The sequence below is a fragment of the Podarcis liolepis genome, assembly GCF_965112155.1.
Source record: "Podarcis liolepis genome assembly, chromosome: 5".
NCBI classification, from domain to species: domain Eukaryota; kingdom Metazoa; phylum Chordata; class Lepidosauria; order Squamata; family Lacertidae; genus Podarcis; species Podarcis liolepis.
Genome location: NC_139556.1, coordinates 86,630,654 through 86,654,260, shown reverse-complemented (window position 1 = coordinate 86,654,260; position 23,607 = coordinate 86,630,654). Strand labels below are relative to the sequence as shown.

The following is a 23,607-nucleotide window of genomic DNA, read 5'->3' as shown; positions in this document are numbered from 1 at the left end:
CCGACACAAGAGCAAAGTATTTTATTTGGTGGGAAGAGAAAAAACATAATGTTGTGCTGATGGTCGAGAAAATTATATTTTATTAAACCGACTTCAGTTGGTGCAGACTATTTACATTTTAATTATAGGAAGCCCTTCGTCAAAGAAGGTAAAAAAACAGCTCAGTCTTCTAGAACAAATTTCACAGAACCTCGGAGGAAGCTTCAGTCTGTTCCTGCCTTGGGAAAGGATGATGGACCATATCCAGTGATGTGTATGTGTTTCTCTCTTGAGTGTTGGATATCTCCAAGTGGGTTTAGGCTCCTATCATTTGAAGGCCAAAAACTGAAGCGTCAGAGAAAGTTGTTTGTGTTCCTGTTGCTGCCTCAGCTCTGAATAGGCCTCTGAAGTAAGATAGGAGAAAGGAAGAGAACCTAGCTCAGAGTTGGAGAATCTTCCCTTTGCTCAAGGGTGCATTGGAGTTGCCTGGCTTGTGCCTGAGTGATATGTGGTGGCCTTGGAGACATCCTTACACTCAAGTAGAAATACATCTTATGGTAAAATCAATGGGACGTACTACAGTCAGGATAGACAAGGGTCCTTGCGTTTTGCAGTCTTAACAGATTTCCATCTTTTCTACTTCAAGCTAATCAAACCCAACCCAACCCTATCAATCTTGACTCATATGCCATGTTTTACTGACCTTATAATCATAGTACGTTGACTTCCTTCATGTCTTTAGGTTCTTCCAAGCTTTTCTAAGACAAATGACGTCACCAGAATGCTTACTAGGGGTGTCCAAACTTTTTTAAAGAGGGCCAGATTTGATGAAGTGAACATGCATGAGGGCCAACCAAAGTGGTTGACCTTTTTTAAGTTGAGCTTTTTTTAGGATTGAAGTTGTTGAGCTTTTTGTAGAATTTTAACCCCCAGGCTGGACTTTGGACATGCCTGGCTTAGGCATATCTAAATTGCTAAGGAGCAAGGTGCTGGTAATAATAATAAAAAAAGTATTAAAATATGTGCAGTTGCTATTAGTGGAAAAGCAAGTACATTTGTGTGGGAAGAGGACATAGGTATAAGAGTGGGGCTGAGGGGGTGCAGGGCCCCCAAAATGTTGAGGTACAGTGAGGGAAAACCCCTTCACGCTTCAGTGACAGTACAAGATAAGCGTTGAGAAACGGCACTGGATGATGAAGTTTCATGGGTCAGTTGGCACATTCATGCTCTTGAAATAGTGCAATGGGTGGCAGTGACAAGATGGCTGCTGTGAAGGCCTGGCACAACACCACATTTGCTTGCAGAGAAGCTTTCGGCTGCACCCAGTGAAAAATGAGCAAGTTTAAAGGGGTGGTTCAGTGTAGGTGAGGCCAAGCCAATGCCGACAGGAACTGAGCAGGAAGCACAGGTTCCTAGCTTTGTGGGCTTGTTGAGGGCATTTTCTGCTGAGAACTTTTATGGGTGCCATAGAAGTTACTGGTGCTCCCTGGCCTACACTTTTTTGAAGGAAGCTTGAAGGAAGCTTGAGGAGAAGGATGTCAAAGTATGTAGGGGGGAAGAGAGAGCAGGGAAAGCCCAGGAACTTCTGAGATGAAGAGTTGTGTACTGCAGAGGGATGGGGAATTTAGAGTTTGAGGGATGGAGTCCTAAAATTGGGAGAGAAATGGGAACAGAATGCCATGACAGGAAAGGATTTGCTTGTGGGGAGGTGAAGGCGGTCAAAGAGACTATGAAGTCTCCACCTCCTACCCCCATATATACTGACTCAAAATAACCAATAACATATTTGAACAGAAGACAGTATGTTTTAAATTTTAATGCTGCTTCACAGCACTCTATTGATTTTCTTACGTGACCTTCATGAGGGTTTTCAAATTCTGAAAGTGCGCATTTGTTTGCTATTTATAAGCAGGTGCATTTGTAGTTTAACAATGGAAATACTTACAGAATGTCAAGACCCATTCACCCAAAGCTGCTGAACTGCAGCAAGATAAAACATTTCCCTTAATATGCATGACATAATAATATTACTTCTGATAGTTTTCCTGGAAGAAATTCAATATTTTGGGTTGGCTCAATTTTTCACTTATTCATTAATTTCTCAGTCATCACCAGCCATTTTTTTATACATATAAACAAAATAAGAAATAAATGTGCCTGCCACATCAAGCCAAAACACATGCTTACATTTTTATTGGAATTTAAATGTCAACGTTGAACTTTAGTTGAATCCTGGAATATAAAAGAGGCACCAGTTTGCTTCGTATTAAATATAAATATTTCCAGCTGCTGAGAATGGATAGCACAGCAGATAGGCATCTTAACAGCTGTTATGCAGGGTCCAACTGAAACAAGTGCATCGCTCTACTTCAGGGGTGGGGACCCTCTTAGCCATGGGCCAGTCCTGGCCTGATCGGGGGTCAAATGTGGCCTGCAAGGACATTTTCAAAAATCCATGTCCACCTGCCAATCAGCTGATGCCATTCCAATGTCAGCTGGTGAGTGGCAGGTCAGGTTTGATTCTGCTTTGACTGGACATGCTAGTTCCCCTGCTGGGAACTGGCAAGCACAGGTCAGCGGTTCGAATCCCTGTGACGGGATGAGCTCCCGTTGCTCGGTCCCTGCTGCCAACCTAGCAGTTCAAAAGCATGTCAAAGTGCAAGTAGATAAATAGGTACCGCTCTGGCGGGAAGGTAAACGGCGTTCCCGTGCGCTGCTCTGATTCTCCAGAAGCAGCTTAGTCATGCTGGCCACATGACCCGGAAGCTGTACGCGGGCTCCCTCGGCCAGTAAAGCGAGATGAGCGCAACAACCCCAGAGTCTGTGATGGGACCTAACAGTCAGAGGTCCCTTTACCTTTACCATCAGTGACTGACCGTTTGAATCTTGCTCACTTGGGAACAGGTGTGCACAGACGAAGCTGTACAGGGCTATTTGAAAGCCCTTTTGCAAACAACCTCACACTGTCCTATGAACCTGTGGTTTTTGGAGGTCTAAAGAACTGTAGGGCTGCCTGCACATGGCTTTCAAGCAGCCCGTGCTGTGCTTTGAAGCTGTAGGACGGGCAACCCCAAACTCGGCCCTCCAGATGTTTTGGGACTACAACTCCCATCATCCCTGACCACTGGTCCTGATAGCTAGGGAAGATGGGAGTTGTAGTCCCAAAACACCTGGAGGGCCGAGTTTGGGGGTGGCTGCTATAGGATGTAGCAAGGGCTTCAAAGTGCAGCCTCACCTGCATTATGTCAGGTAGTTGACAGGTGATCAGGCCCTCCCACCTGTCAAATTGGGCCCAGCAGAGGGATGGGAAAATAAAGAACGGGCACATTGTCCAGATAAAGTTTCCCATCCCAATCTACTCATACATTGCCTTTCATGCAGTGAGCTATGCTCACTTGAGCTGGAGACAGACAAGAGCTGGAGGAGCTATATGAACTTCCATTGCTTGTGGTGTCTGCTAGGGTTGAGTAACCAGTGGTCCTTCACATGTTAGACTCGCAACTCCCATCAGACCCAGCCAACATGGCCAATGAACAAGGAACAACTGAAAGGCCATCCTTGTGGGTGCCAGTGACTATCGCTATCTTTAGGTGATTTCTGAAGACACCCCTTTACCCTGGCTTTTGACACTTGAGGTGTATCTCTTTAGGCTCCACCTTATTTCCGGAATTGTAAGTTGTTTTAAACATTGTGTTTTAGTTGTTCTAACCTGCCCTGGGACCTTAGGGTGATTAAGAATAGCAAAAACACAACAGGACGTGCACATTTCTGGTTGTGGGGCTGGTGAGTCTACTTCCCCTGCAAAGGTTAGAACCCTACTCTACCTCCTATTATGGGACCTCTGTTGGGGGGGGGGGACAACAGTGGAGAATATATTCCTTTGTGAGCAATACACGCACCTGAATAACCCCAGGCAATGAGTAATCTCAGAAACTGTAGAAGTGTTTCTCTGGCCTTGACAAGAGATGAATGCAGCAGCAGTTGGACTTCACGAGTGGTGTGAAAATCCAGGGGTTCCTGGCACTTACCCAGGATTGTGTCTTTAAGAAATACGGTTTATCAACACTTATTTACACCTGGAAGTCTTCAGTGGAGGAGGCACAGCACATTATATTCCAAGTGTGTCTCTCATTGCCGATCTCTTGGCTTCAGCAAGCTTGGTTCCAAAGCAGCAGTCCTGGTCTCTTACCACAGCCTCTTCAAGCCAGAGCCAAGATGGTCTGACCTCCAGTTCATGGGTGACTGTCCTTTTTCTCCTCCTTTCCAGAACACTTTTAGATTTCCAGGCGGGACAGATTTCCCTCTTGACATCACTCCCCACTCCCTGTCTCTGTTCACACCTCAGAGGCAGAAGAGGAAAGTTATTTGGCATTGCCAATGGCCCTTAATGGCACTCCATTAATGGCTCTGGCTGGTTTGCATAGGCTAATCCAGGAATTCCTCTACAGCTTGTATTTTCCCTTCAACATCCCAAATATTATCTAGCTTCTGGCATTCGTTAATTTCTTAGGTTTAGTGGAGGGGTGTGTGTCTCCCTTCCCCTCCACATTCATAACACTCTTTCTGGTCGAGGAATTCCACTTGTAGCAATAGTGTTGATTTCCCCACTCTTTCATTATATGCGGATAACAAGAGTCCTTTGGCTGCGAGCCAGAGAAAAGTTGTTAATAAATAGGTGACTAATTTCACTGAGGGTAATATGGGGTAAAGTACAACTGCCTGTAACTGGAAATGGTTTCAGGAGGGAACCTCAAGACTTGAAACATTCTTCCTTATTTGAATAGCAAGCACAGTCGTCGTCCTGTCCCCCCCAATCCTGCTGCTGAAGTTGTTTTAGTGGAATGATTTAGTTTTGGATGGAAGCCAGCGCCAATTTCCACAAGATCCCATCTAGCTCTCTGCACACGTCTCTGTTTGCTGATCATTCAGTCACCAATTAACACCCCATCTGCACAGACATTTAATACTGTTGTGCTTTGTGCTGTGTAGCTCACACAGAAGACTTCACAGCACGAATGGGTTTGTATTTTAATGGTCAGATACCGTGAACTACTCTAATGATGGGGGGGGGGCTCCTGGATAGGGTTGCCACCTCCAGTTCTGTGGGATCTCACCAGATGAGTTAACCGCTGACATGCTTCCTTGATCCTACTGCAGTGGCACTAGACCAGGACCCTTGTGACCAATCGTGTTCCAATTCTTTGTTAATGCAAGAAGTCCTAGATTTGGGCCACAGGTGCCTTCTGTGTACATGCAAATATATGAGACTTTGATCCTAAGGAAAATGGACTGGAAATGAATCCCGGTCAGGGAAACAAAAGACGAGCTTGTCAAAGCCTCTATGACACATTGGGCAATAGATGTAGGACATAATATAGATTTTAATCTCTGGGAAAACTTTGGAGAAGCGATTTGAAGTTTACAGCATGTTATTCTTTGAAGGAGAACTACTTGAAAATGATTCAAAGATGGTATTTAATTCTGAGTAGGCTTGCTAAGATGTGTAAGACTGAATCAGATAAGTGCTGGAGATGCAATGAGGTTGAGGGAACGCTCTTTCATATGTGGTGGACCTGTAAAAGGGTAAAAGATTATTGGGAAATAATCCATAATGAATTTTTTAAAATGTTTAAAAGTACTTTCCCCCAAAAACCAGTGTCTTTTTTGTTGGGGATAATTCAGATGGAAATTCCCAGGTGTCAAAAAAGGTTATTTATGTATGCCACTACTGCGGCCTGTGTTTTGTTAGCCCGAAAATAGAAAACAAGCAAGGTCCCAACTAAAGAAGAATGGCAATTTAAGCTGATGGAATATGCACAGCTTGCGGACCTAACATATAGAATAAGAGAACAAGAAGAACATACGTTTAAAGGCGATTGGAAAATGTTTACTGAATATATGGGGGGAAATGTGTACATTTGAAAACGTTGGCAGCATTAAGATAAATTTGACAGTGTAAATAAGTTCTGATTGATGTAATAATGGAATACTGAATGGTTTAGTTTATGTAAAATGTGGCTTACTTCTGAGTAGACATGCATTGGATAGCACTGTGAATAACCAGTAAATGTTCATGGGTAATGCTTTTAGGATGCTTTTAGGAAACTAGAAGCTGCAACACTCTCCAAAATAATGGGCCTCCAAGCCCTATTTCAGGCTTGCACAAAAATGAGAATCCCATTTTACAAGCCCAGCTGCCCACAAAAAACAATGCAAGTGGTGCAGAAAGACTGTTTACATCATTGCCACCCCCATCTCACCAGTCTCTTCATTGGTAGTTTTTTTTTATTTAAAAAGGGAGAAGAATATCCTCTTTTTTATGCTGTTGATGTGTTGCAAATAACTTGTTCTATTCTACTTGAAATGCTTTATTTGCTAACCTTGCTTGATAACAGGTCAGTAAAGAAGTTAACAAAGAATGAAAATAAAGAAATAAACATAAAATAGAATCACAATACATACTAGTGCTTCTCCTCTCCTGCTAACCATTCTCTGTGAGTTCATGAGAAAGGAAATTGGATACAAAAATTATCAAATGGGAGGAAAATATTCAGTGAAATTCTTATGTGTGCAGCGCAGACTTTTTTGTGGGGAAGCAGGTACCTCTTTCAGGTTGAAATCCACTGAATTTATGTGACTTCCCTATTGAAAGAATAACACCTTAATTCTCTCTTCTTCTTCTTTTTTTACAACTATTATGGATGTGCAGCCGGGCAAATCTGTTTAAAAAGCAGAACTTGAAACATAAGAGTAGGCTTAAGTAGGAAAAGGCTTCTGTGACAGGATTTTAATATTGTATTAGTAACAGCAGATTTCCTTTCCAGCCCATTCTAGCTACTGTTTGAGATCCTATGTCCAGGGTTGTAAGGAAATCCTAGTGACATTTGAGAGAAGCCATTAAATCCTTCAAGCATTGCCCCTTGGCTTCCCCCTGGGGTGGCAGCCAATCGGCAACACAGTCATGCCCCAGCTTTCGCCAAACTCAGCGGGAGCCGGGAGACTCCTCAAAGCGTTGTTGCTCAGCTTCTCCACCCACGGGTGCAGAAGATGAGCAGCAATGTTGCGTGCCAGAATGCCAGCAAAAGAAGTTGGAGGGTAGGCAGAGTGATGCCTCTTGCACTTCCATCGCCTGAGGCAGGTACTCCACATCACCTCATGCATGGGCTGGCCAGAGAGCCTACATGTGTATTGCTTGTGGGATGTGAAACTTATAGCAGTCAAGCACAACATTCCTCCAGTGGACATGTTAGGGGATGTTTTGTACCACTCAGGAGAAAACTTCCTGTTTCCTCCTGAGCTGGGACAGACTTCCATTGCATGTGACTTGAAGAGGGTGTGGCCTGTTCTGGCCAGAGGAGCAGACGTTCCTCCATGTTGTTCTGTTCTTCTTCTCCATTTTGTGTTCCTGTGTGTTAGGAGAAGTGACAGCTCAGTTGCAGTCACTTGGGACTAATTCCCTTATGAGACAGTTCATGTAGATATATAGTTATGTAATCTAAGCCTGCCTTCAGGGATCTATCTGTGAACCTGAATGAATCTGTGAGTAAACGACTTTTATATTAAGTTTAATCAGATTCTTGTGTCTATTCTTTTTAAGAGGGATTAGAAGGGATCTTTTTTATTTTTAAAAAATGATATTTATTGAGAATTTAAAATTACAGAGAAAAAAAGGAAAAGGAAAAAAGATAGACAAAAAAAGGAATTAAACAATACAAGTCAAAAAAAAACAAAAACAAAAACAAAACACACAATACACAATACATCAAAACCAAAAACAAAAGCAAACAAAAAATTTAAAAACAAATCCAATATTCCCAAATCTTTATCTTTCGTTAACTTGTTTCATCAACCTCCTCACACCTCCCTTTTTTGTATTCTAGTTATTAATTATCTCAGCAAATCCTTTCCATCTTTCACTATATTCTGTCATTAAATTACCTTGATTTATTTTAACCTTATCTTACCATAAAAAGCCCTAAAGCTTAAAACTTAAAACTTATTTATACATAATTCCTTTTAGCATTTCTACTAAAGCCAAATAGTTTCATTCCAACATTTTTTCTAACACTCATTAATTTTACAATAATTCTCTAAATGAATTTTTAAACTTTCTTCCAATCTTCATCCATCATCTCTTCTTCCTGGTCTCGGGTTTTGTCAGTCTTTTCTATCCCTTCCATCTAGTCCATCAACCTGGTGACCTTCTATCTGAGGCTCTTAAGTCTTTTCCATGTCCCTTCTGCAGGTCTTCTTCATGTTTATACCTGCACTTTACTTTGTCTTCTGCTGATCTTATTCTTAATTTCCTTCCTTTCTCACTGAGGGGTAGATCTCGGGGAGACTCCAACTTGACAATGTCTTTATCCCTTCTCGACAGGTCAGCCCATTCTCCATAGTCAGCACTGAAATCCAAAAAATATTTGAAGGCATGTTTCAAAGTCCCTCCAAGGTTAAGGGCCCCCACAACTCCAAACTCCCCCTGGCCCAAAACCAGATCCCCAAAGTCAAAACATTCCTGCATAGGGGGATCTATCCAACTTCCCATCTCCAAACCAAACAGTACTCCATCTCTCCAAATCTGACTTTCTCCAGGTTCAGTCGTCAGAAACAACAACTTATGTTCCTGCAAGGCCGCGGCTCTCTCCATTTCTATTACTTGAGGTTCAGCAACAACCTTCTCCTTTGTCTTCTGCACAACTTGCCCTGTCAAAGCAAATTCCTGGGTTGGTTCCTGAGTGGTTTCTATATAGGTATTCACTGTTTGTCCAAAATTGCTAACTGCAACAGTCATCAAATCCATCTTCTCATGTAGCTGTTCCAGTAAAGCGCTTGTCTTGCAAAAAGCAAGCACTAAGGCTTCTTCTGGGCACATTCTTGTTCAAGGTCAATGTCTGGTTCTCACGATCTTTAATCTCTACAGCTGTAGAATTCCCCAGATCGACTCCAGCAACAGTTTCACAAGCTCCCTCTAGAGGAAACAATTTCTGTTTGTATCCGTCTTTTTAAAAGCAGATCCAGCAACAAAATTCCTTTCGTTTTTCAGATATTTTGTTCCTTTTAAATGCAAAAGGAAACATTGGAATCAATATGTTTCTCTTTTTTAACTATCTGTCAAAAAACGTTTTATTCACAGTCAATGAACTTCCCCAAAGCGTCTGTCTCTGACACCCCATTCCCAGGTTCAAGACGGTGGAAATTTATCTTTCTTTACTCTCTCTCCTGCAGGTTTAAACAGTCTAAGATTTTCCCCCTCTTCTCCTGCTTCCAAGGAGGGTTTGGTAGTTTTAGCTGATGGAAATTTAGTCCTTTACAAACGACTTTCCAGACTTTAGCTTGCAATGTCTTTGCTTCAATCTATTTACAAAAGCGGAAGGCGGACTTCCTGTTTAGACCTTCCCGCTTCGGTGCCAAATTAGGATGTTTCATAGTCCAATTTTCCGTTCTACTCACGGGTAGTTGTTTAAAGTCCAATTGTCACAGGAAAAAGTCAGCGCTCTCTGGCAACAGCAATGCGGCTTCACTCCATGAAAAGAGCAGTCGATTCGAGGCACCGCGCCGCTCACCCCACGTCGCTCCGGATCCCCAAAACCGGGTTTCCCCGCGAGTAGGGGAGGCGCAAAAGGTGCCAGCCGAATCCCACGTCCACAGGCTTCTCCCGCCTGTGGTTTTTGGTGGGTCTCCGCCTCGCCGTGGCGGTCCAGACCCTAATTCCCATGAAGCGGATTCCTCCCGATCAGAGGAAATCCGCCATTGCCGGAGGCGCTAACCCGGAGATGTCGGGATTAGAAGGGATCTTACCAGGAATCTTAAGTAGTGAGACTCAGACGAGCCAGCAACAAGCTAACCGCTGTGTAATTTAAAAGGGGGGATGTTTGGAACTCTGCTAAGTTATAGAACTTGTTAACACAAGTTAGGAAGGATATTATTAAACAATATATCCTCTCCTGCCTCCCTAAACACTCCACATTGCTTTCTGATGGGAGGCACTCTTTTTGGACTTCACACTGTACAGACATTGGTGGTGGTAGATACATAGATGGTGGCCCTTAGGGCAGGGTCTGCTTCTCCTTTGACACATTGGGTATATATCTTGAAAAAAATGGGTAGACACCAAGCCTCAGGCCTGCCTAGGCTTGCTGAAAAGATGCTTTGCCTTAATTAGGATCCAGCCAGATATCATGGAAAGGTTAAATGCAGAGGAATGTAAGAGGAACCAACTGGGGAAACCCTAAAGGAAGAAAGCTCAGAGCCTTGGGATTGGTAGTGGGACAATGATGAGTGGTCAGAGGGAGAAGACTAAGGAGGAGGTGTTGGAAGCTGAAGAGATAACAGGGCTTAGTGAGCGGGGAAAGTCTGTGGCAGAGAGAAGTCCAGAATCAGAGGCAGAAGCTGAAACAGGAGAGGAGAGAGGCCAAGAGGAAGCAATGAGTCCGGCTAGTGAAGAAGCCAGGGTGTCTTCCTCTCCTGCTGTGACAAGCTCCCTTCCCCACTTGTCTCCCAGAACCAGAAGTGGTATGAAAAGGGCGGAGGAGAAACTAGCATTGTGCAGGCACAGTCTCAGATTGCTTGGGGAAAACCCTGGAGAAGAGGGGACTTAGGCAGCTGTGGGGACGCAGGGACCTTCAGTCCCAGCAACTGCTTCCTGGGGGCAAGAGCTACTGTGTTGCTGTGAGTTATTAAGCCTGGCACTCCTGTGCAAATTCTGTTTTTGCTAATAAGGAGTTAACATCACTTGTTCTGTGTGATTTACTGCTGGCTCAATCCCATCATCAGCTAAGAGTTATTAGTTAGTTAGTTAGTTAGTTAGTTAGTTAGTTAGTTACCGGTACCTGACATATTTCAGGTAAATTCTCAAAGTGGCCAATGATATATTTGCAATATAGTATCTCTATCCATCTACCTAAGAGCTCCCCATGAGCTGAAGGGTGAAGTTCTAAAGCAGGGAGGCTCTCTGCTTCATTAAGAGTCGTGACAATACAGGGTTCTAAATTGTGCAGGGCGCCTCCATCAGTAGGGGAAGCGCTTTGCTTCAGAACTTTGCCCTCCAAACTCTGGTAGCCACCATGTTTGATTCCTTGAGCTATGCTGACCCAGTTCTTGGCTCCTGCAATAAATGCTGCTGCCAACTGGGCAACAAGCACTGCTGCTTGGGTAAATATGTCTACAAAGAGGAAAGGGTGGGGCGGGTGAGTCATGATAGTGGTTGGAGCCCCATTGGTAGTTGGGTTCATAATGGGCAGTTCTAAACTTCCAGGCACTCAGCAGGCACCTGCTGTTGCTGATCCTTGATACTGACCCAAATGAAGGAGGATTTCGCTTTGTCTGTTCTGAATCTCTCACCAGTCAACTTCTTTGATGACCTCAGGTCCTAGCTGTATGAAAGAGGGAGAGCGACTCCTCTCTGCCCCTCTAGCCTGACCAAGTCTCCACCTCACCTGCCTGCTCTCTCGTTCTCAGAGCAATACAACATTTGACTGAAAGGAATACAGCCAAGGAGACTGTAAATCAAATCAAATTTGACTTTAAAAGGAGACAGGCACGTCCTCATTTGTTTTCATTGTGTTTAAATGAACGTCCAGCACTTCATTTAAAGCCATCAGGTGTAGAATCAGCTCAGTTTACAGCTTGGTAAGGCAGAGTGATCTATCCATCACATCAACTGGCTGCTTTTTAAAAAGACTGTGCAGATCTGGGCAAATTTCTTTGCTGTGACAGTGCCAGAACTTAACAGAGGGACTATAAGTCGTGTTTCTAGTGGGAAGGGGGGGGGAACACATCCTCTGTATACAAGGATGTAAGAAAAGCCCTGCTGGATCAGACCAAATATTTATCTAGTTCAGCACCCAGCATAATGTTTTCTGTCTGGCCAACCAGATGTTCTCAGCCATGCTAGGGGATGTCTCTGCTTGTCACTGAGAGCCAGTGTGGTGTAGTGGTTAAGAGTGGTAGACTCGTATTCTGGTGAACCGGGTTCGCGTCTCCGCTCCTCCACATGCAGCTGCTGGGTGACCTTGGGCTAGTCACACTTCTTTGAAGTCTCTCAGCCTCACTTACCTCACAGAGTGTTGTTGTGGGGGAGGAAGGGAAAGGAGAATGTTAGCTGCTTTGAGACTCCTTAGGGTAGTGATAAAGTGGAATATCAAATCCAAACTCTTCTTCTTCAACTTCCTTCTCCGGAGTCTCAGTGTTGCCCTTATAGAACTCAGCAGGGAGAAGGATGGGGACCATAGCTGTCAACTCCTAGGGGCCGAGGCAGTTTTGGTCCCCCAAATATTTTCTTCCAGGGGCTTGGGTCCCCTCAATATTCAGAGGATGCTGCAATCCTCTGGAGAAGTTGGCGCCTCTGATGGGGACAAAACTAGAATCCATTGGTTATGCCTGTCATTGGCTCTGACTCCTCCTATTATTGGGCTCTCTGTCTTCTGCCCTACAAGTCCTAGTGAGCACCAGCCACTGCTGAGAAAGGAAACTTTTTCATTAAAAGGGCCACATTCCCCTCTGGGCAAGCTTCTGGGGGCCAGCTGTTCTGAGAAGCTCTTTGTGCTTTCCTTTTAACAAAATTCAGCTTTCCTTAGTTTGGAGAAGCTGAGGATGTGGCAGTTCCATGTATTAGGGTCCATTGTATAGCTGCTAAAAAGCACAGACTCCTAAAGGTACAATCCTGCCTTTTCCCATGCTCTCACATCCTCTAACTCTGAGCTCATACCTCTTCACTGAATTCTAGCAGGACCCGAGAACCTCAAATTTCAGAAGGCCTAGAAAACAACCGTTAACTCTGAACCAAAATATAGGAGCTGGCCTTTTTTCTGGGACCATCACACCAACACAGATACATAACTTTTTTTATAGCCCCCTATAAAAATCTGTAGCAGGCAAAATTAAATTCTGCCTCAATACTCTGGGATGTCATTGAGCTTAATAGGATGCGGCAAAGGAGACTGTAAATCACAGGGATGTTTTGCTACTAGATTAAAACAGGCGGGTTCTTGTGCATATGAAATTCTCAAACGTTCCAGCAGAAAAACAGCCAGGACCTCTTGGAAGTTTTAGCCACCCCATTCCACTACACTGAGGAACAAAGTAAAGGATGCACCACTCATGGGTGGATTTAGGCCAGGGTTTCCAAAACTTGAGCCCTTGGTGAGCTCATAAAGTTGAGGTCAACTTCAACCCAAATTCTTAGGAATATCAATGAAATAAAGTCAAGGAAAATCAATATATAATCAACACTTCCTAATCATCCATTGCCATTTCTAGGGATCATAAAATGTAAAATAATCAGGACTTAAAGCAATAAAGCAGCATGGTTTGTTGCGGTGTGGAATCATTTTATTAAATGCAGAAGTTCCTCACTGGCATGGTGAATGTGCTCTGCACATGCCTATGATGTTCTTTATTTCTGAGGTTCATAGTTCCTAAATAATTTTTTTGCACTAAACCTCATAAACTTCTTTTCCACACTAAGGCTTTTTTCAGCCCTCTATTAACTTCTAGAGAAGGCTTCCTCAACCTTGGCCCTCCAGATGTTTTTGGCCTACAACTCCCAGGATCCCTAGCTAGCAGAACCAGTGGTCAGGGAAGATAGGAATTGAAGTCTCAAAACATCTGGAGGGCCGAGGTTGAGGAAGCCTGTTCTAGAGTTTATTCATTCCCTGCATCGTCCCATCAACCCCATGGGTTCTATATCAACCATTAGTGACTTACTAGTGCCAGCCCGACTGTCCTGGAAAAGATACTACAGTGGTACCTCGCAAGACGAATGCCTCGCAAGACGAAAAACTCGCAAGACGAAAGAGTTTTTCATTTTTTGAGTTGCTTCGCAAGACGAATTTCCCTATGGGCTTGCTTCGCAAGACGAAAAACGAAAACGTCTTGCAAGTTTGTTTCCTTTTTCTTAAAACCGTTAATACCCAGGGTGCATTGCTTGAAGAGGTGCAGTTGTGACTTGACTTCGAGGAGCAACTCATAGCACGCAGTGTGGTAGCCTTTTTTGAGGTTTTTGAAGACTTTGGTGATTTTTGAAGCTTTTCCAAAACCGTGCTTCGCAAGACGAAAAATTCGCAAGAGGAAAAAACTCGCAGAACGAATTAATTTCATCTTGCGAGGCACCACTGTACAGGGGCCATGAAAGCTTATTGTTACAAAAGGATACGGAGCATTGCTTTAATGGAAAAATTGACAAATGAATTAAGAATGGCTAGGGTAAATAGGAACGTGTTTATTTCACAGCAGTTTGGTTTTGTTATGCATGTCGCTGAAACAAATAGTGATAAAGCACCAACATCGCAGTATGCTGATGGAACTTCTTGCTCATGCTGTAATATGAATAATACCTGCAACCATGCCAAGCACCTGAAACTGATTGAGCTGAAGTACAAATATTGGATAAGCAGAACCTTTCCTAATGACGTGCCTAAATCCCTCTGTAACATTGCATTTGCTTTGTAAAATGTGTGTGTATCTATAATATGAAATTAAAGGGTGGGTGATCTGTGCTCACTGGGGCTGATAGGAGTTGTAGCCCAACAATGTCAGGAGAGAATCACGTTAGCAAAGGCAGGTCTAGGGGAGGGAGCTTCTGGGGCACCGTAGCAGAGGCACCCACAATGATGATGTCCAACAGTAGGCATGAGATAAGAGTTGTTGGCATTGCACAGGGTGCCACTGAATTTCAGACACCAAGGTTTGAGCTACCCCTGGACTACAGAAATGGCAAACAATGGTGGTCATGAAGTCGCAAGTAAATACCTTAACCCAAACTCTTGAAAGTGCTACAAATTACAAGAGTAGATGCAATTTTGCAGGTCCTCTATATTGCTCAACTTCTGTTGTTGAGCATTTGCTTTGCATGCATAAGGTTCCAAGTTCAACCTCTGGAATCTCCTGGTAGGTTTTGTTGAAGTAAGGGTAGCAAAATTGCAGCTAAGAAGCTCAAATCATATATATGATCGACACTGTTCTTTGGAAATTAAACCAATGTCCAGACTTTAACATTCAAAACTTTACTTGCAGAAACTTATAGATATACCGTAGATGAATTAAAATATATTATTTACAGTCACATGCTTCTCCAGGCATGGGCTTGCAGTCTCTTCTTCTAACTTCCGAACAACTATATGTCCCCTCTCTTTCCAGAGCTCAGCACTCAGCCTTCTTTATCTCAGTTAGGCCATGCCTTGCAGCTCCTATGAGAGGTTCCCACTTTTAGCTTCTCCTGCAGCTTTGCTCTTTTCCTTTCAAGCAGAGAAGAAGCACTCCAGCACTCTAGTCAACTTAGCAGTGTTCACAGTGGATTCTAAAACACAGTCATCTTGCTTCACATAAAATGGAGTCTCTTCTTCGCCAGGTATCTCCCATGTGACCAACGTTAGCCAATCACATGAGAACTACTAGAGAACTCTCTAGAATTCAGTTACCAACCAATCAAATTTAAACACATAATAATGCATACAAATGTTTGCCATTTCGATGAATTAAATTACTATACTTAACAGGCTTGGGAATTTCCTCTGTCTGAAACCCTGAAGAGCCACTGCTAGTCAATGTATACATTATTGAGCTAGATGGACCAGTGATCTGACACCGGCTATGTAAATTGAATGGCAAATTAATGTTAGTCATGAATAAGTCCCATTGAAACAAATGGTACACATTAGTTGATTGCAACTAATGTGTGTGTGTGTGTGTGTGTGTTTATGTGTGTGCATGCACATATCCACATACATGGGCATGTATGCAACCAATAGGTCTGAATTGGGATGCTTGTTCCCATTCAGTCTGAATGAATCCCTCAAGTGCAGTGTGGACTGGATTAACTTTGCAATGCTCATTCTCATTAGTTCCACAGGCCTGCCTATCTTGCTGGTGCAGGGATGTGGGGGGTTCTACTGTAACAAAAGCAGTAGGGATTATTTCTGGCAATTTTTCAGCGCTAAAAACTGGATGTGAAATGTTCACAAATCATGACACCCTTAAAGAAAAATATTTTAGAAAATGGACGGGATGGAGGGAGGATGTTAAGATCTGCTTTGAGAATTTAATTGGGGGAAACAATTTCCAGCCAGTTGCTTAAGACAAACAAGGAGGGAGGGAAACTGAAAAAGTAAATAAGAATTCTGGATTAGAGTTTGGCATTTAGATGGCATTTAGTTTGAAGGTATTCAGCTAATTTAATTTTTCTCTCTCCTCTGAAATGCTTATTCATCTTCAAACGCCTCTGGGGGAGCTTCTTAATAACACATTTATTTTGCTGAGGATAATCTAGTTCACTTTAATTTCTCAGACAGTTACTCCGTGGACCATCGGTCATGGTTTGGGAGCTGTTCCTCTCTCTCCAGCTGCTGCTTATTGGATGGTGCAATTCAGACCTTTTGTGCCAGAAAATGTACAATGCTGGGGCAGTTTTCAATTATGATGCAGAAGGCAAGCCTACGTGCTTTGGATTCTGTCCATGCAGAAATCTCTTGCTTTATTAACTTCATATTGGGCTTCTGTACTAATTGAAGAGTTGTGGAACTCTACAAATTCATTTCCAGGAGTGAGGATATTTGTTCAGAAGTAACATTACTGAAATAGGTGGAACTGCTCAAGGGAAAGATCCTTAAGAACTTTAGTCAACTACTCAAAGTGGTCAAGATCCAGGGACTCCAATATAGGCATGGGGCTCACTCAAATGAAAGAGTATCTTGGCTGATTTTAAACAGAGATAGTAAGCGCACGAGTCGCTTTAAGGCTGTGTATTGCCTTCCTCCTGTGTGCAGGAAATTCATGTCTGTAGCTGAGCATGCACAGTTTTTAGAATGAAGCCCGGGCCAGTGTTGGGAGCAGGAATCTGGCATACTAACCACAACTGGAGTGCCTGTGTGAATAAAACTTCCCATTTCAGAGGGTCTGCTCTGAGTAGAAACAACAACAACTTATTATTATTATTTATACCCCACCCATTTGGCTGGGCTTCCTCAGCCACTCTGGCCAACTCCCAACAGAATATTAAAAACACGATAAAACAGCCAACATTAAAAACTTTCCTAAACAGAGTTGCTTTCAGGTGTCTTCTAAAAGTCAGATAGTTGTTTATTTCCTTAACATATGATGGGAGGGCATCACTACTGAGAGGCCCTCTGCCTGATTCCTTGTAGCTTCACTTCTTGCAAGGAGGGAACTGCCAGAAGGCCCTCAGAGCTGGACCTCAGTGTCTGGGCTGGATGATGGAGATGCTCCTTCAGGTATACTGGGCCGAGGCCATTTAGGGCAACACTTTGATTTGTGCTCAGAAATGTACTGGGAGACATCCTCTAATAAATGGCTTTATGCTACCTCCAGGATGAGAATCAACTTTCTTCTGAACATCAGCTGCTGGGGCCTAACAGTGGGAAAGGCCTTATGGAAGGTCACTGTGGGAAACAGGACTGGAAAGGGTATTTGGTCTGATGCAGCACGGCTTTTCTCACATTCTCTGTATAACCAGGAAAAACTCAGGCACCATTTCTCTTGCCTGTGTTCTGGCTTAATCTTACAGGTCTTTGGGACCTTGGTGCATTTATGATTTTTCTTAGTTATTTCTCCCTCGCATTTTTATATGCCATTTCAGACGCTCGTCCTGAAGAAGTGTTTGCCTTCTAAAGACTAACCAAGGACGCTGTGTACAACACTGGAATTGATGAGAGCCTTGATGGATCTGCCTCTCCCTGTAGACGCACCTGCTCCACCTGTGATTTATGGGAACTACGTGGGCTACATAGGAGATGCCAACCTGCTAATGTTGAACACGCTGATTGCAGTGATGGATGATACAAACCGGAGAGCAATACAGAAGGAAGAATTAGGGAGCTGCGAGGAATCCAATGCATCATCTCACGTGACCTCCTAGTCCCAAGACAGAATTCCTTTTTCCTGAAGTATCCTCAAAAGGATACCTGCCTAAATATTTCTTTAACTTTTTGGGGGTAAAGAAAGAAACTTCACACACACACACACACACACACACACACACACACACACACACATGTTCTAGTGTTATGCTGAAACTAGTTGCTTTTGTTCATTTTCAGGTTTGGGGGGGGGAATTGAATACAGAGATTTTGCTTCTCATTCCTATAAACTAGAGCTTGAGGTCACCCAATGGAATTGATGAAAAGTCGTTTCAAGATGGATAAATGAAAGAATGTCTTCATAAAATGTATGATTAATTTTTGGAATTTATGATGACCACCAAGCTGAAACGACTTTAACAGGTGATTAAACAAACTGATGAAGAAAGAACATAAGAAGAAGAACATAAGAAGGGTACCGATGGATCAGAACAGAGACTTATTTGGCCGTTATCCAGTTTTCCTCAGTTGTCTATGGGAAGTCCACAAACAGGACATGAATGCAGTTGATCCACGGTGACTGATGTTTAGAAACATGTTTCCTTGAAGTGGTAAAGGTAAAAAAGGTAAAGGATCCCTGGATGGTTAAGTCCAGTAAAGGCGAGGATGGGGTTGTGGTGCTCATCTCACTTTCAGGCTGAGGGAGCTGACATTTGTCCACAGACAGCTTTCCGGTTCATGTGGCCAGGATGACTAAACCATTTCTGGTGCAACGGAACACTTTGACGGAAACCAGAGCACACAGAAATGCCATTTACTTTCCCGCCGCAGTGGTACCTATTTATCTACTTGCACTGGCATGCTTTCGAACTGCTAGGTTGGCAGGAGCTGGGATAGAGCAACGGAAGCTTACCCTGTCACAGGAATTCGAACCGCTGACCTTCTGATCAGCAAGCCCAAGAGGCTCAGTGGTTTAGACCACAGTACCATACGTGTCCTATCAAGACTAGTACCCACTGATTAGTCATAGAATCATAGAATTGTAGAGTTGGAAGGGACACCAAGGGCCATCTAGACTAACCACAGATAAAGGATCCCTGACACATGGCGGCCAACCTCTGCTTGAAAACCTCCAGTGGAGGTCCACCACCTTCTGAGGCAGTGTGTTTCACTGAAATAGCTCTTTCCACCAGATAGTTCTTACTAATGCTTTGTTGGAATCTCTGAAACAAGCTTGCTCCATCATCCACATGACAGCCCTTCAAGTGTTTGAAGAGGGCTATCTCTTCACAAAGGGCCACAGGTGGTGCTGTGGTCTAAACCACTGAGCTTCTTGGGCTTGCTGATCAGAAGGTTGGCGGTTCAAATCCCTGCGACGGGGTGAGCTCCCGTTGCTTGGTCCCAGCACCTGCCAAACTAGCAGTTCAAAAGCATGCCAGTGCAAGTAGATAAATAGGTACCGCTCTGGCGGGAAGGTAAACGACGTTTCCGTGTGCTGCTCTGGTTTCGGTGTTCCGTTGCGCCAGAAGCAGCTTAGTCATGCTGACCACATGACCTGGAAAAACTGTTTGCGGACAAACGCCAGCTCCCTTGGCCTGTAAAGCGAGATGAGTGCCGCAACCCCAGAGTCATCTGCAACTGGACTTAACTGTCAGGGGTCTCTTCCCAGTCTCCTCTTATCCAGGCTAAACATAGTCAACCATGGGAGTCTATCAATGACCATTAGCCATAAATGGTGATAAAAACATAATAAGAGGTTGCTGGATCAGGCCAGGGGCTTTCAACAACTATTATTATTATTATTATTATTATTATTATTATTATTATTATCATCATCATCATCATCATCATCATCATCATCATTTGATGCAGAAAACTGAATTTTAGGTTGGAAAAATGGGGAAGTTGAGAGAAAATGAAACAGGCAGATCTGCTCATCCCTAGGAATGGGACTTTTTTGGGGGGGGGGGCAAATGCTGATGTTTCTAGGATTCCTCTCCACATCTCCATGCAGAGAAAGCTGCATCAAGTAGGTATGTAACTAACCCTAAATGTGTGTAACTCACCCCACTCCCAGACTTCTGCTAAAAATGGGGAGTTGCAGAGGGTCAGTTGAGGGGGAGTGAGAAATGTCCCTATTTTCATCTGATGTTGGAGGGTATGCATTTCAGCACCAACACTTTGAATTGTGTTCAGAATCCTCCTGGGAGCCAATGTAGATCCTTTAGGACCAGTGTTATGTGGTTCCAGAGGCCCTTGTAGGCATCCTTCAAGATCCAGCAGGGCCAGAAGGAATAGTGGGCAGAGTAACAGATGTGACTCTGGTATAGTGGGCTACAGGTAAAGGTCAGAGGCTTCTATACATACACGAATGCTTCTGCATCCTCCACCCAGGCAAGCAAGAGGCATTGTCTCAATTGTAAGCCCTCTGGGAGGACATGCAGCGGGGCTGTGATGGTTGTCTCTGGGAGACTGAGGTGGCCGAGGTGGGATCCTGGTGGCCAAATAAGGAGGCCTGTAGGGTTGCATCCCCTGGGCCTGAAATCCCCTGCTCTAAGTAAAGAACCAAAGAATCCCAGTTCATTTGTAGAATCATAGAATTGTAGAGCTGGACCACACAAGGGTCATCCAGTCCAACTCTCTGCAATGCAGAAATCTTTTGCCCAACGTGGGGCTCGAACCCGTGACCTTTGATTAAGAGTCTCATGCTTTACCAACTGAGCTATCCCAGCTCATTCTTAATCCATCTGATGGGATGGTGCCCCTGTCCATAAGGTGGGAGATAAAAGAAGGGATCATTGCAACAACCCCCCGTCCCCAGATGTGTCTCGCATAATGGATGCATCCAGTATGGTGACTAAAACAGGCAATGGACACTGCTGTGCCTTTTTGCAGCCCTTTCGCATGCCCCAGCACAAAGTTTCAAGATCATTGTAGAAAGGTTGCCCTTGCTGTCAATTCTCTCTCTCTGTCTACATCCACAGCCCCAGGATATCAGTCTTGTACATGGAGGACCACGGTGCTAGGACAACGAACACACTCTTCAGTGTCAATTGTTTCTCCATATTTAAAGCATCTTGTCATTTCTGTTGCTTTTAGGGACATCCTGTCCCTTGACTATTCATGAGTGCAGCGGTCATTGCTAATTCATCACTGTCTCAGCCTGCAGGATTCTTCTCAAACTGATTACATTTGTTTATACAGTTCCTTTGATCTCTGGCATATGCTGCCTGTGAACCCCATTCCTTATTGTCAGCACTTTCAATTATTAAGCGTGGCAGAGTGCACACCACCTGAAATAAATATTGCGATTGAGTTCACAAATGAAAAATGATGGGCTCCGAAACAGCTTAATAGCATGCGCCTGACTCGAGTTCTCATAACGGTGCCCCTGCGTCCTTTTGTACATGCATCCAAATTGATCAGAGCATCCATCAGCACATGTGTGCTTAAATTCATTTTTCTCTTTTAGTGCTGATGACCAAGAAATTCTCTCCACAGGCTTGCTGCAGTTTTCAATTTTGGGGATGGACAGGTCAGTGGTCACCATGAATGGAAAGGGTCTGATTATAATCAGCTGGAGAGGGAGAGGGCAGAAAGCAAATGTTTTGGCTATCTGTCAGCACAACACATTCTCTGGCAGGACATAGTATGTCTTTGTAGGAAACAATTAGAGGGTTCAAGGGTCTTCTGGTGACACTTTGCCATACTTTGCCTGCGACTTTGCTATACATAACTCTCTGTTCCTCCCATACGGAAGCTCAAGACTTGGAATTTTCTGAAAATATCAGCGTCAAAGTTATCTGTATGGACTTCTCCTAATTCTTGTCTTGTTCTTTAACCTTGATGGTAAGAAAGCCCCATGCCCCCCAGTTCTGATAAAACACAAACAGTATTATATGCATTATTATATGTGTTATTATACGTACAATATTATTCACATAGTACACACTTATATGCTTCAGGTTCCCTAAAGTAAAAAGCAATTAGATAGATATATATATACATCAGTGCATATAATAACTGTGTAAAAATATGTATGCATTAATATACTTATAAAATTATGCTGCAGAAAGCACCATGGAACTTGACTCTTTTGTACATGTTATAGTATGGTATACTTGCCCTCCTTCAAACCTGTAACAATATATTTGTACAGAAATTCACATATTACAATATTGCAAGTCTCTAGAGAGTTCTCCAAACCTGTGTGAGTATTGCTCTTGAAAGCTCTCACCAATGGGGACCTGGAGTAGCGGGAAGTGTATAGCACCCTATTTTGCTGAGCTGCAATGGGAATAGACTTATTTACTACAGACGAAGAACAGGCAATCTCACCTTCATCAACCCCAACCCATTTTGGGTTGGGGGTCAGGGGAACCATGAGAACCTCAATAAGCTGCTCCAGTGCTGTCCTCCCCAGACATGGTGGCTTAGGCTCATGGGAGCTAAATTCCAAAACACCCAGAGGTCGCCAGCCTGGAGAAGGAATGGCCACTACTTCACCCAGTGAGCAGAAGCATCAGTCAGGTAACGGTGTCAGAATAAGCCCTTCGTTTTTATTTTAAGAAAAGAAGAGGCCTGTTTGCTCTATAAGGGTGGATCAAAATACAAAATAAAAAGTGTGAAGATTTTCGGCCAAATCTCATTGTGGTTAGAATGTTAGACTAGGACTGGAGAGACCCGGGTTCAAATCCTAGCCATCATCTCACAGGGTTGTTGTGAGGGTGAAAGGGGGGAGGGAGCAGGATATATAGCTCCTTATGTGAGGACAAGAATTGTTTAATCTTTAGCATCATCATCACCGCCATCATCATCAATGATAGTAATAACAATAGTTTTATTAGATTCCTTACCCACCCTTCACCACAAGGCAGGTTACGGCAATGTAGAAATACAATAATATGATCAGTTTAAACCATTTACAATCAAAGGAACAGGACGGGCTCTGAAAATGAATATCCCCATTGCCAAAGGTCCGGTTACAGAGGTGTGTCTTATATGTGAAAGTTATACAAGGATGGTGGCGAGATGCAGAGAATGCCCTTTCCTTCTAAGGTTGGTGGAATTACCAAAACGTAATCTTCAGCCGATCTTCACACCCAAGAGGTGTTACAGGGAAGCAGGCAACCCTTCAGATATCTGGAGCCCAAGTCATTTAGGGCTTTAAACACTAGTGTAAGCACCTTGAATTGCAACCCGTGCATCTGTTTTAAAACAGGAGCTATGTGAGCCCTAAACCCTAGCCAGTAATCTGGTTGCTGCATTTCTGGACCAGTTGAGGCTTCCAAGTCATCTTCAAGGGCAGCTCCATGTTGAGCATGTTGCAGTAATCCAATCTGGAAGTCACCAGAGCATGTAGTACAGTGGTCAAAGTTGGTGAACCAACTGCAGTTGAAAACAGGCACTCCTTGCCATTGAAGCCACCTTCAGCCTCCACAAAGTATTGGAAATATACTGTAAATTAAGTATATATACATGCATATTTTGGTTTTCTGTGGTGCATAATTTGGACATTTTTGGCACGACATACAAACTGCTCTATTTATGACCGCAAGGTCAGGAAACAGACTTGTGCATTCGCAGGATTCATTCTTTGAATTGTGGCAAGTCCTTCAGTCCTCTCACAAAATATAATGCTATAGGATGGTGCATATTTTCGACATAAAATTGGTTTCCGGTGGAGGACAGTCCTCTGGCAGTTTCAGGATCCCATCCAGCATTTTCAAGTTTGGCAAGTTAGAGAACACACTAGAAGAGAATATGATTTAGGAGTAAATTAATTTCCACCATTCCATGCCCTTGACCTTAACTTCAA

General features: G+C 43.5%; 1 protein-coding gene and 1 long non-coding RNA gene across 5 annotated transcripts in view; one reads left to right on the top strand and one right to left on the bottom strand.

Moving 5' to 3' along the window:
- LOC310707521 overlaps positions 1-23,607 on the top strand; it is a 140,840-nt gene that overhangs the window by 64,256 nt on the left and 52,977 nt on the right. The gene's annotated exons all lie outside the window — the stretch shown is intronic.
- LOC310707394 (acidic leucine-rich nuclear phosphoprotein 32 family member B-like) overlaps positions 21,862-23,607 on the bottom strand; it is a 29,039-nt gene continuing 27,293 nt past the window's right edge. For all 4 annotated transcript variants that reach the window (XM_083504562.1, XM_083504561.1, XM_083504563.1 and 1 more), the window contains one exon: positions 21,862-23,540. In XM_083504562.1, the coding sequence (XP_083360688.1) occupies positions 23,429-23,540 (112 nt within the window). In that variant the 3' untranslated portion in view covers positions 21,862-23,428. The remainder of the gene's footprint in view (positions 23,541-23,607) is intronic.